At 34.4% G+C, this 14093-nt stretch overlaps 1 protein-coding gene across 1 annotated transcript in view; it reads left to right on the forward strand.

The window, feature by feature from the left end:
• Positions 1-14093, forward strand: part of NETO1 (neuropilin and tolloid like 1) — a 401675-nt gene that overhangs the window by 369417 nt on the left and 18165 nt on the right. The window contains exons 8-10 of the mRNA XM_053713116.1: positions 4866-4979; positions 11350-11908; positions 13199-13273. Of these exons, the coding sequence (XP_053569091.1) occupies positions 4866-4979; positions 11350-11908; positions 13199-13259 (734 nt within the window). The 3' untranslated portion in view covers positions 13260-13273. The remainder of the gene's footprint in view (positions 1-4865; positions 4980-11349; positions 11909-13198; positions 13274-14093) is intronic.

Consider the following 14093-nt stretch of genomic DNA (forward strand, 5'->3'; position numbering starts at 1 on the left):
CGCTTCTTTGCAGTTTAATCTTCATTCACCAAACTAGCTACTAATTAAAACTCTGCACAACAAATCCTAAACTCACAATATTAACCATATTTGTGATCCCTCCCTTAACAAATAACCCTAAGCATTGCAAACTTGCGGCTAGATTTAGAGTTTGGCGCTAGCCGTCAAAACCAGCGTTAGAGGCTCCTAACGCTGGTTTTGGGCTACCGCTGGTATTTGGAGTCAGTCATTAAAGGGTCTAACGCTCACTTTGCAGCCGCGACTTTTCCATACCGCAGATCCCCCTACGCCAATTGCGTATCCTATCTTTTCAATGGGATCTTTCTAACGCCGGTATTTAGAGTCTTGGCTGAAGTGAGCGTTAGAAATCTAACAACAAAACTCCAGCCGCAGAAAAAAAACAGGAGTTAAGAGCTTTTTGGGCTAACGCCGGATCATAAAGCTCTTAACTACTGTGCTCTAAAGTACACTAACACCCATAAACTACCTATGTACCCCTAAACCGAGGCCCCCCCACATCGCCGCCACTCGATTCATTTTTTTAACCCCTAATCTGCCGACCGCACACTGCCGCCAGCTACGTTATACTTATGTACCCCTAATCTGCTGCCCCTAACACCGCCGACCCCTATATTATATTTATTAACCCCTAATCTGCCCCCCTCAACGTCGCCGACACCTACCTACACTTATTAACCCCTAATCTGCCGACCAGACCTCACCTTAATAAATGTATTAACCCCTAAAGCTAAGTCTAACCATAACCCTAACACCCCCTAAGTTAAATATAATTTATATCTAACAAAATAAATTAACTCTTATTAAATAAATTATTCCTATTTAAAGCTAAATACTTACCTGTAAAATAAACCCTAATATAGCTACAATATAAATTATAATTATATTGTAGCTATTTTAGGATTAATATTTATTTTACAGGCAACTTTGTAATTATTTTAACCAGGTACAATAGCTATTAAATAGTTAATAACTATTTAATAGCTACCTAGTTAAAATAATTACAAAATTACCTGTAAAATAAATCCTAACCTAAGTTACAATTAAACCTAACACTACACTATCAATAAATTAATTAAATAAAATACCTACAATTATCTACAATTAAACCTAACACTACACTATCAATAAATTAATTAAATAAAATACCTACAATTAAATACAATTAAATAAACTAACTAAAGTACAAAAAATAAAAAAGAACTAAGTTACAAAAAATAAAAAAATATTTACAAACATTAGAAAAATATTACAACAATTTTAAACTAATTACACCTACTCTAAGCCCCCTAATAAAATAACAAAGCCCCCCAAAATAAAAAAATGCCCTACCCTATTCTAAAATTAAAATAAAAAAGCTCTTTTATCTTACCAGCCCTTAAAAGGGCCATTTACAGGGCATGCCCCAAAGAATTCAGCTCTTTTGCCTGGAAAAAAACATACAATACCCCCCCCCAACATTACAACCCACCACCCGCATACCCCTAATCTAACCCAAACCCCCTTAAATAAACCTAACACTAAGCCCCTGAAGATCTTCCTACCTTATCTTCACCTCGCCGGGTATCAGCGATCCGTCCAGGCTCCGATGTCTTCATCCAAGCCCAAGCGGGGGGCTGAAGACATCCATCCTCCGGCTGAAGTCTTGATCCAAGCGGGCAGAAGAGGACATCCGGACCGGCAAACATCTTCATCCAGGAGGCATCTTCTATATTCTTCCATCCGATGACGACCGGCTCCATCTTGAAGACCTCCACCGCGGATCCATCCTCTTCTTCCGACGACTAGACGACGAATGAAGCTTCCTTTAAGGGACGTCATCCAAGATGGCGTCCCTCGAATTCCGATTGGATGATAGGATTCTATCAGCCAATCGGAATTAAGGTAGGAAAATTCTGATTGGCTGATGGAATCAGCCAATCAGATTCAAGTTCAATCCGATTGGCTGATCCAATCAGCCAATCAGATTGAGCTCGCATTCTATTGGCTGTTCCGATCAGCCAATAGAATGCAAGCTCAATCTGATTGGCTGATCGGATCAGCCAATCGGATTGAACTTGATTCTGATTGGCTGATTCCATCAGCCAATCAGAATTTTCCTACCTTAATTCCGATTGGCTGATAGAATCCTATCAGCCAATCGGAATTCGAGGGACGCCATCTTGGATGACATCCCTTAAAGGAACCTTCATTCGTCATCTAGTCGTCGGAAGAAGAGGATAGATCCGCGGTGGAGGTCTTCAAGATGGAGCCGGTCGTCATCGGATGGAAGAACATAGAAGATGTCTCCTGGATGAAGATGTTTGCCGGTCCGGATGTCCTCTTCTGCCCGCTTGGATCAAGACTTCAGCCGGAGGATGGATGTCTTCAGCCCCCCGCTTGGGCTTGGATGAAGACATCGGAGCCTGGACGGATCGCTGATACCCAGCGAGGTGAAGATAAGGTAGGAAGATCTTCAGGGGCTTAGTGTTAGGTTTATTTAAGGGGGTTTGGGTTAGATTTTGGGTATGTGGGTGGTGGGTTGTAATGTTGGGGGGGTATTGCATGTTTTTTTTTCCAGGCAAAAGAGCTGAATTCTTTGGGGCATGCCCCGCAAATGGCCCTTTTAAGGGCTGGTAAGGTAAAAGAGCTTTTCTATTTTAATTTTAGAATAGGGTAGGGCATTTTTTTATTTTGGGGGGCTTTGTTATTTTATTAGGGGGCTTAGAGTACGTGTAATTAGTTTAAAATTGTTTTAATATTTTTCTGTTTGTAAATATTTTTTTATTTTTTGTAACTTAGTTCTTTTCTATTTTTTGTACTTTAGTTAGTTTATTTAATAGTATTTAATTGTAGGTATTTTATTTAATTAATTTATTGATAGTGTAGTGTTAGGTTTAATTGTAGATAATTGTAGGTATTTTATTTAATTAATTTATTGATAGTGTAGTGTTAGGTTTAATTGTAACTTAGGTTAGGATTTATTTTACAGGTAATTTTGTAATTATTTTAACTAGGTAACTATTAAATAGTTCTTAACTATTTAATAGCTATTGTACATGGTTAAAATAATTACAAAGTTGCCTGTAAAATAAATATTAATCCTAAAATAGCTACAATATAATTATAATTTATATTGTAGCTATATTAGGGTTTATTTTACAGGTAAGTATTTAGCTTTAAATAGGAATACTTTATTTAATAAGAGTTAATTTATTTTGTTAGATTTAAATTATATTTAAGTTAGGGGGGTGTTAGTGTAAGGGTTAGACTTAGCTTTAGGGGTTAATACATTTATTATAGTAGCGGTGTGGTCCGGTCGGCAGATTAGGGGTTAATAATTGTAGGTAGGTGGAGGCGATGTTGGGGGCGGCAGATTAGGGGTAAATAAATATAATATAGGGGTCGGCGGTGTTAGGGGCAGCAGATTAGGGGTACATAGGTATAATGTAGGTGGCGGCGGTGTACGGAGCGGCAGATTAGGGGTTAAAAAAAATATGCAGGTGTCAGCGATAGCGGGGGTGGCAGATTAGGGGTTAATAAGTGTAAGGTTAGGGGTGTTTAGACTCGGGGTACATGTTAGAGTGTTAGGTGCAGACATAGGAAGTGTTTCCCCATAGGAAACAATGGGGCTGCGTTAGGAGCTGGACGCTGCTTTTTTGCAGGTGTTAGGTTTTTTTTCAGCTCAAACTGCCCCATTGTTTCCTATGGGGATATCGTGCACGAGCACGTTTTTGAAGCTGGCCGCGTCCGTAACACCGCTGGTCTTTAGAGTTGAAGTGGCGGTAAATTATGCTATACGCTCCCTTTTTGGAGCCTAACGCACTGAAAACCCAGCCATTCTGTGAACTTTAAATACCAGCGGTATTTAAAAGGTGCAGCCAAAAAAAAGCCAGCGTTAGCTATGCGGGTCGTTACCGACAAAACTCTAAATCTAGCCATTGGTTCCCACAATGACGTTACATCTACCTACTGGTGACCCTGTTTATTCTTCCATGTAAAGCCTGATGAATACTCACCCCACTATTTGGCTATCACCAGCAACTAGAGCTTTCTTTGTCCCTTCCTGCAGTGTGGAGTTCAGCATGGATTTCTTGCTACTTATTTTAATAATCATAATTATTAATGATATATACCAAACCCAAGGCCAGGTTTATAATAAGGCAGAGTATGCATGTCCCTACAGGCACCCTCCATAGAGAGGCGCCTTTCTCTGCCTATTAAAAATACTGGTCAGCCTGCAACCTTAACTAAGATGTTTGGTAAGGAAGCTGTGAGTATTATGCATGTGCAGTACCCAGCTTCCCCTGCATGCACAATGCGTGCACAGCTTAACAAAGATGGCCGGTGCACATGCGTGGGGCTGTTATTTTACTACCAGCTAGTTAAGGTCGCCAGCACAGCAGGAGGAGCTTCAGATTTTGGTGCCTATGGGCACCTGGGCTTTAAATCCATATATGACCAAACAGAATTTAAGATGAGCAGACTCACTGTCACAACAGAATCCACACATTTCTCTTTTTTAGTTAATTCAAGAACTGCTATTAAATTGTGATCCACATGTTGCCTGTTGCTACTAATAATAGCAGTATAAGTTTATCAGGTTTCTGAAACTGGGGTATTTTGTGAAATCTGCTATTGATAGATAGTACCTGTGTTATTGTGTCCTCTTTAGTATTTAGGCATATGTCTGTGGAATAAAGGATGTATTATGTTCTAAATTTTTGTACAAGAAGATTATATTTAAATGTTAACTGGATAATTTGGTTATTGTATTATTAAATTGTTTATTTTTGTTATTAATACGATCATAATAATGAAAACTATTAACATGTTACTTATCTGTTTTTTTTTTGTTTGCTTTTTAGCTCCATGTGAAGCAAACTCATTTTTTTGTCATAGTAATATGTGCATTAATAATTCATTGGTCTGCAATGGAGTTCAGAACTGTGTGTACCCTTGGGATGAGAATCACTGCAAAGGTAATACATATTCTAAATGACTTATTGCTAGTAACTAATTATTCAAAATATGTTTTACCACACTTTTGTTAATGGAGATTCATTTAAATAAATGAAAAAAGAAAATGTAAAATGTTTTTTTCTTGTATGTGTTATTTGCCTGTTATTTTTATGTATTTGAAATAAACAGTTTAAGCTGGTTGATTTATTTTTTGATTTAAGCAAATTCATGATATCAGTGAAATGTTTGTGTAGCCCCTAAGTAAAAAATAAGTTGGTTCTTTTGTGAGAGATAATCCTTCCTTTTAATTAAATAATTTGAGATTTTTTGATTACAATTTAATTGACATTTTCTGTAATCTGTCAACTATCTTGTCTATGATTTATTTCATGTAATCACAAGACAATTTTCATAGCACTCTTTTCATAATTTTTCTGAAAATATTTTTAGAGGATTTAAACTGTATGAAAACCTAGTGTGGCAAATGTCACACAATACATGTTTTTCTTTTTTTGCATGGCTTTGTTTTTTATTCACATGTCAAGAAATATGATTATAAATCAAACCATAAATAGAAAAAGGTTAATTTCACACAACTCATGAATTAAGCTTGTTGATGGAGTTTACGGTCATTTCTGGATTACAGTTTGTGCACTGGTGTTAACAACACTTGATATAAATGAGCAAAAAGGAATCTGGCGTTTAGAGAGAGTGCATTAAAAAACAATGTTTCTGATGAATCGTTCATTCTGATTTTTTTTTTTGTACATAATATGTTTTTATGGCAGTTGGGTTCACTGTAACTTTTTAACAACATTAGTCCATTAATGAAATGTTTTTAACCATTATTTTCAATAATAAACATTTTATTCTGGATTTAATCCCAATTTAGTTATATAACTGCTTTTATTAGGGTATCACACTAATAATAATACTTAGAATAAATACAAATAATAAAAATAATTATTATTAATAGTATTATTATTCTAGATATTATTATTATTATTATTATTATTATTTTAGTTATTAGTTATAATCGGTTATTTTTTGTTATAAACATTTAAAAAAAATAAAAAATTTGGGCCAGATTACGAGTGAATCACAAATTAACTCTTGCCCTCAAGTGTTAATTGCACATTTTGCACTTGTCTGGTTGCGCTCGTATTAGGCTTGTATTACGAGTTGAAAGAAAACTGTTTTGGCTATCTCGCTAACACGACAAGCGCAAAAAGCCAAAGTTAGAATATCATGTGCGCATTCACGTGTTCCACCATAGAAGTCAAAGGTGAAAATAATTTGAAAAAAAGCCTAACACTCCACTCTCGCGCAAACTCGATCACATATTCTCATGTGCGCTAACCCGACATGAAAATATGAATATATATATATATATATATATATATATATATACATTCATACACATATCTAATATAAAAGTTACCTATTGAAATAAATGTATATACACACACATATACAAATGTATACACATATATGTACTCTTATATATACTCGTTTAAGGCCATCCCAGTCAAACACCTTGTCATATAAAATATACATTTTAAACACTTTGAATATGTTTTTTTTGTTTTAAATACCTATGTTCTTCACTTTGAAGAAAATTTAATTTTTATTTAATTGTGTTAGAAGTAAGCTTTTTGCACTCGTCTGGTTGCGCTTGTACTACGAGTTGAAAGTACACTGTTTTCTTTATCTCGCTATCTCGCTAACCCGACAAGCGCAAAAGCTAGTTAAATATCATATGTGCTTTCACGTATTCCACCATAGAAGTCAATGGTGAGTTTTTTTTTAAAAGCATAACAATCCACTCTCGCACAAACCCGATCACATATTCTCATGTGCGCTAACCCGACATGAAAATATGAATATATATATATATATATATATATATATACATTCATACACATATCTAATATAAAAGTTACCTATTGAAATAAATGTATATACACACACATATACAAATGTATACACATATATGTACTCTTATATATACTCGTTTAAGGCCATCCCAGTCAAACACCTTGTCATATAAAATATACATTTTAAACACTTTGAATATGTTTTTTTTGTTTTAAATACCTATGTTCTTCACTTTGAAGAAAATTTAATTTTTATTTAATTGTGTTAGAAGTAAGCTTTTTGTACTCGTCTGGTTGCGCTTGTACTACGAGTTGAAAGTACACTGTTTTCTTTATCTCGCTATCTCGCTAACCCGACAAGCGCAAATATATATATATATAAGCTACCTATTGAAATAAATGTATAAAAAGGGTTTAAAAGGGATATGGTATATGTTACTGTGTTTGACTGGGAAAGACTCTGAAGTGTGTATATATGTGTATGTGTGTATGTATAAATGTGTATACATGTTTATATATGTGTACATATGTATGTGCAGACATACATACATACATATATACACATATATGTACTCTTTTGAGCCCATCCCAGTCAAACACTTTGTCATATAAAATATGCATTTGAAACAATTTGAATGTGTGTTTTTTTTAAATACCTTTGTTCATCAAGTTGAAGAAAAATGTATTTTTATATTTAAAAAAAATAATATATATATATATATATATATACACACATACAATATATATATATATATATATATATATATATATATATATATATATATATATATATATATATATATATATATATATATATGTGTATGTACCATCTATGTATATTGATATAAATATATAGCTATGGATATATATTTACAATTAAGTTAAGTGAAGCAAATAGGTATTTAAAGTATTTCTTAATGCACCTTCAGCTTTAGCCCAGCTGTCCTAGCACACATTTTGGTTACCACGCAAACAAAAGCCAAAAAAATACTTAAATGGACAGTTTAGTCAAAAAATGTCTCCCCTTTAAATTGTTCCCAATAATCCACTTTACCTGCTGGAGTTTATTAAATTGTTTACAAGTATTTCCTTTCCCCTTTAAAATAGTTGATTTAGCATGTGGTATCCCCAATTATCCTGAAAGTTTTTGGCCTTAAAGCCAAGCTGTGTTAACGCATCCAGCAAAAAAAATTACACTCCCAGTGGGGTATAGAAGAGATAAGGTAATACAATGTTAATTTCCCATTGTTCTCTTCAAGTATTAGTGATTGGTTTACGGACAGATATACGATAAAGAAGCATGTATATGTACACAATGTGTAATGAGATCTGATTTTACCGACATGCTCAACCAGTGGCGGATTTAGGTTTTGTGCTGCCCTAGGCACTCAAAATTAAAAAAAAAGGTTTTTTTTTCCCCTTAATATTTGTTTGAGTCAGTGTGTAAAATGTTGTTGTTTTTTCCATAACAATTCAAAAGAAAATGGGCTAGTAAAACACTTGCCTACAGGTGCATCTCATACCATTTTATCCCTCAGAGAAGTGAGAGAAAAGAAGAGGAGGGAAGCAAAGGGAGGGAAAGGAAAGAATGAAGGGAGGCAGAGAGAGAGAGATAGAGAAGAAAAAAGTGGAGAGGGGGAAGAGAAAAGAGGGAGGGAAAGAAGGGAGCAAGGGAGGGAGTTGAGGGAGGAAGGGAGTTGAGGGAGGAAGGGAGGGAGAAAGGGAAAGAGAGAAGAGAAAGGGAGGGAAAAAAAGAATACACTATGAAACAACCACTGCCCTTCACATGCAACAACATACAGTATTTACCATCATTCAAATAATGAAACTTTTTAAGTGTCTGTTTACTATTTACTCTGTGGGTTCATGAATGCAGAGAAAGCTATCTAGCTATTAGAGTTTATGATTAGACATCACAAGCTGATCCAAGCAGTGCATAGACGCATCCAGTCTGTTAGTTACAAAGATCTGCAATAAGTACTGCGCTTGCAGAACCACCACAGCTGACAAGGGGAGGCAGCATATCGGCACAAGGTCTTCTCCTCCAGCCTCACCTTGTAAGCATATCCCTGAGCAATTTTCTCACCAAGAACGCTTTTACTGCAATAATGCCAGCGGCTCTAAATGAAGCAACGGTTTAAATAATCACTGCCTGTGAAGAGCGACCTTAGTCAGCACACGTGCCTTGTCTTCTCTGTAAAAGTCTGCACTTTATTGCTCACTGTACTGTGTGCTGACTTTTAGAGAGAGGATAGGGCAGATGTGCTGCCCCTACCAATTCTGCTGCCCTAGGCACCGGCCTTGTTGGCCTAGGCCATAATACGCCCCTGTGCTCAACCCATTTTATTAGGTTGTGGCTTCAAAATACAAAATCAGCTAATTCATATACACAAATAAACCTTAAAAAGCAAATCTCATACATTTTATACACTGCAGTTGGTAAGATAAGTAATTGGAAACACACTAATGGAAAAACAGTTATATAGTATACTGTCCCTTTAAGTACCTTGCCCCTTAAAAGTTAGCACGGCCACTCTGTCCAACCTAAAAATGTTAGCGTCTTTTACTCACACATTAACATTTTACTTTTAACATGTAATATGAGAGCAAGAATAGAGTGCTATTAATTTAACTTGAGTTAGCATTCAACAGTGCTAATATTTTTGCTCTTCACTTGTAATCTAACCCAGAGCTTTAACAGAACCAATATTTTTCTAGTCATTAAAAAATGATTTGTTATTATTGGTTGAAAAGTGTTGCCAGTTTATAGCAGTCTTGTTACTTTTCATATATATATAACTCATTCTTCTGTGTTTAAAGGGATACTTAACCCAAAGTTTTTCTTTCATGATTCAGATAAAGCATGCAATTTTAAGCAACTTTCTAATGTTCTCCTATTATCAACGTTTCTTCGTTCTCTTGCTATCTTTAGTTAAAAAGCAGAAATGTAAAGCTTAGAAGCCAGCCCATTTTAGTTTAAGCACCCTGGATAGTGCTTGCTTATTGGTAGCTACAGTTAGCAAACCAATAAGCAAGCATAAACCAGGTTCTCAATAAAAAATGGGCCCGCTCCTAAGCTTTATATTCCTGCTTTTTAAATAAAGTTTGCAAGAGAACAAAAATTGATAATAGCAGTAAATTAGAAAGTTGCTTAAATGTGCATGCTCTGTCTGAATAATTAAAGAAAATTATTTGGGTTTAGTATCCCTTTAACTAGGTTTAACGTGTTGTACTAATATGTGAAATCTTTAATCGAATTACAGCATGTAATTTGCCCTTTTAAATTGGCGTAGTTTTGTTAAGATTATTTATCAGCATGACTAAAGAGGGTAGCACCTGAACATTGGCCCTTTAAATTGTTGTAGTTTTGTTAAGATTATTTATCAGCATGACTAAGGGGTAGCACCTGAAACATTGTTTATATTCATTTGGCATTCAGAAATAAAAGAAGATACTTTGCTGCTGCAGTTTTGTTTTTAGCATATGTAAATGATCAGTCTGTTAACAGTTAGATTGCTGGCAGTCAGGCTGGAGAACTGATTGGGACAGTTGATATCAACCAGTCCAAATACATTTTTCAATGTTGAATAATAAAATTTAATTCTTGTATTGTTTCTGCTTCCAACTATAGAAACATTTCCAAAAATAACACCACTGTTTGCCAAGAAAATATTGTACATGCACATAAAAATAATACATTTCACATTTAAATCCTTTATTTCTCTGGCACTAAATAAGTAGAATAAAATAGCTTTGAAATATGCACTTGATTCCATCTAGTGTTGCCTCCTGGCAAATTTGAAGTGTAATTTAAAAGGTTTTGTTTGTAACTGTTTAAAGATTCCCATTTAGAAAATATACTTTTTCATCTTGTTAAATTACAAAATCTACTTAACAGATTTACTTGAAGTTTTCAATGACTACCATGTAGAAAAGGCTATCAAATGTCTGATTTCCAAATTTTGAAATGTAATTGCACTTAGAGGGACAGAGTTCTTTAAAATTGATTTCCTTTAATATGTTTACGATGACTTGCTTTATGAGCTGTAGACATTAAAATGAATGTAAAATTATCCATTTATGTTCATTTTAATATATGAAATAGCTGTGTTGCTAATTTAAATTCACAACACAGTCAAATAGGCTGACCAATCAGGGAAAGCAGACCTCTTTTTGATCTAGCTATATATATATACACACAAGGGCCCATTATATCACTGTATGCACAAATGCCAATACTTTGAGAGAACACAATTGAAAACTATAATTGTATTACATAGCTTTTCTATAACCAGCTTTGCTATACTGAAATGTTCAGTATAGGTAGCAGTTTAAAAAGGCAATTCAGTTATATCAAATGACAATCAAAGGTAAGGAAGCAATTTCTAAACAATTCAATACAATTTAAAGAGGGGGAATCACAGCACAACATCCTTTTAATGAAACACATTTTAAACACATATTTCTTGTTTGAATAATTACAAGCCCTGTTTTTCTATTCTCTACTATGCAGAAAAAAGAAAATCAAACCTTTTGGACCAGCTTACCAATACCGGCGGGACAGTGATTGGGGTCACCTGTTGCATAGTGATCATCCTCATTATCATATCTGTTATAGTACAGATCAAGCAACCTCGTAAAAAATTCATCCAAAGGAAAACAGACTTTGATGAAACAGTGTTCCAGGAGGTCTTTGACCCTCCTCATTATGAGTTATGCACTCTTAGAGGTACAGGGGCTGCAGTTGATCTTGCAGATGTTGCAGATGACTTTGAAAATTATCATAAGCTACGGAGATCCTCTTCAAAATGCATTCATGACCATCACTGTGGATCACTATTGTCTAGCACTAAGGGCAGCCGTAGTAACCTCAGTACAAGAGATGTTACTGTCTTAACTGATACGCAAAACCAGCCCATCATGCCCAAATCCCAGCCTCTAAATAGAAGGAACATTCTTGTTATGAAACATAGCTATTCACAAGATGCTGCAGATACATGTGACATAGATGAAATTGAAGATGTCCCTACCACAAGTCACAGGTTGTCCAGACATGATAAATCAGCCCAGCGGTCAGTATCAATACATTTTTGATGAAGACTGTTATCTGAGGACTCTCAATTAATTTCAAAACAACCTTTTCATACTTTTTACCATTTGAATATTTTATTTCCATCGTTATGCCACTCCATTTTCCTAAAGTTATTGCCTTTTTTTTATATTATTGCATTTCTCAAAGCAGGAACCATACACATTGAAAAGACTATCTTTAAAAGAGCACATAATCTTTATTGCAGGAATTTTTTAACTTCCTTAATAGGACCTGCTTTAGTTAAAGGGATAGTAAAGTCAAAATTAAAGTTTTATGATTCAGATAGGGCATGTCATTTTTAACAACTTTTTAATTTACCTTTATCATCAAATTTGCTTTGTTCTCTTGGTATTCTTAGTTTAAAGCTAAACCTAGGTAAGCTCATATACTTATTTAAACCCTTGCAAGCTGCCTCTTATTTGAATGCATTTGACAGTTTTTCACAGCTAGAGGGCTTAGTTCATGTGATTCATATAAATAACATTGTGCTCACGCACGTGAAGTTATTTAAAAATCAGCACTAACTGCCTAAAATGCATGTCTGTCAAAAGATCTTAGATAAGGAGGCAGTCTGCAGAAGCTTGGATACAAGGTAATTACAGAGGTAAAAATAATATTTCTATAATAGTGTTGGTTATGAAAAACTGGGGTATGGTAAATAAAGGGATTATCTATCTTTTTAAACAATAACATTTTTGGTGTTTACTATCTCTTTAACCAATTGCAATAGCATTTATCTGAAATGGCTTATTTAAAAATAATAGGAAAATATGCCAAGAATATTAAATGTAATCTATTTTAATGTATGCTTTCTAATATATAACATATGCATAGACACACACATAGAATAAATTGTTACACTTATATGTTAGAAATGTTGTTCACTTTACACAAATTTAAAGGACTTTTTTTTAATTAAACAGTAATGCAAAAAAATATTTTTACAATGTATTGTACACTGAATGCCTGTAAATAGAAATCATGAAACATCATTAATATAAGGCTATGAAACCATAAAGTGGATGTTGCTGCACTCTATTTGTATGCGGTTCTGTGTTTGTATTGCATGCATTTTAAGTGTGCATCTGTGTTTGTTTACATGCACTACATAGTTTCTTTGCACATTAAAATCACTTCTGTCTCTTAAAGAAATCCTGTTTTTCTTTTATGTGGTTTGCATGCCATGGTGTCTTTTGTATTGGTGGATTGTTGTATTAAAATAATTTCTCTGTATACAAACATATTGAATGAAACAGCCCTAACATTCCAGGTTCTGCCTCATTGGGTCTCTACACAAACAAGAAACGGAATACAACACAACTAGGGTCTGAAAAGCAAACTCAAGGTAAGAAAATATTGTAATGTACTTATTCTGTTACTAAAAAATGATGAACCAAAGAGAAATGGGGTCTCCAATTGTTTCCAAAAAAGTCCTTTTATGGGATAAGATTCAAACAACCATGACATTTTGGGGTAACACCCCTTAATCATGTGATTAAGGGGTGTTACCCCGAAACGTTGTGGTTGTTTGCATCTTATCCCATAAAAGGACTTTTTGCAACAATTGGAGACCACATTTCTCTTTGTTTCACTATTTCTGGTGAGTTTTTGGCAGTTTTTCACTGTGGGTCTCTTTATAGTGTTGTGCTGGCTTCTATATCTCTATATGCTATAAAATGATGGGCAGCATTAAAGAAACATACAAGTAATTGTAAAATATTTCATGCATTATATAAAGTGCTTTACCACATTTTTTTTTTTTTTACAATTTGAAAATGTGGGGTAGAAAAGCAGATGATATTTTCTTAATTATGAAACTTAGAAAAATATGCAAAAATGCAGTTTTACGGACTCACAGTGCTTACTTGAAATGTGTTATATTACAGACAGTAAATTCTATTTCTTTTCTCATTATAGTAGACACATTAATCAGTGAGATCAGCTATGCCTTAATGGTTTTGAACAAGAAGCAGACAATAATCCAAAATCCTTAAAGGAAATGAAACCCAAATCTTTCATGATTCAGATAGGGAATACTAGTTTAAAAAAAAAATGTTTCAATTTACTTCTATTAACAAATATACACCTAGATTATGAGTTTTGCATTCATGTTTTAACGCTGAAAAAATGGCCATTTCAGCGTTAAAACAGCAACGCAGCCATTA

This window comes from Bombina bombina, chromosome 5 (genome assembly GCF_027579735.1).
Source record: "Bombina bombina isolate aBomBom1 chromosome 5, aBomBom1.pri, whole genome shotgun sequence".
Taxonomy (NCBI): domain Eukaryota; kingdom Metazoa; phylum Chordata; class Amphibia; order Anura; family Bombinatoridae; genus Bombina; species Bombina bombina.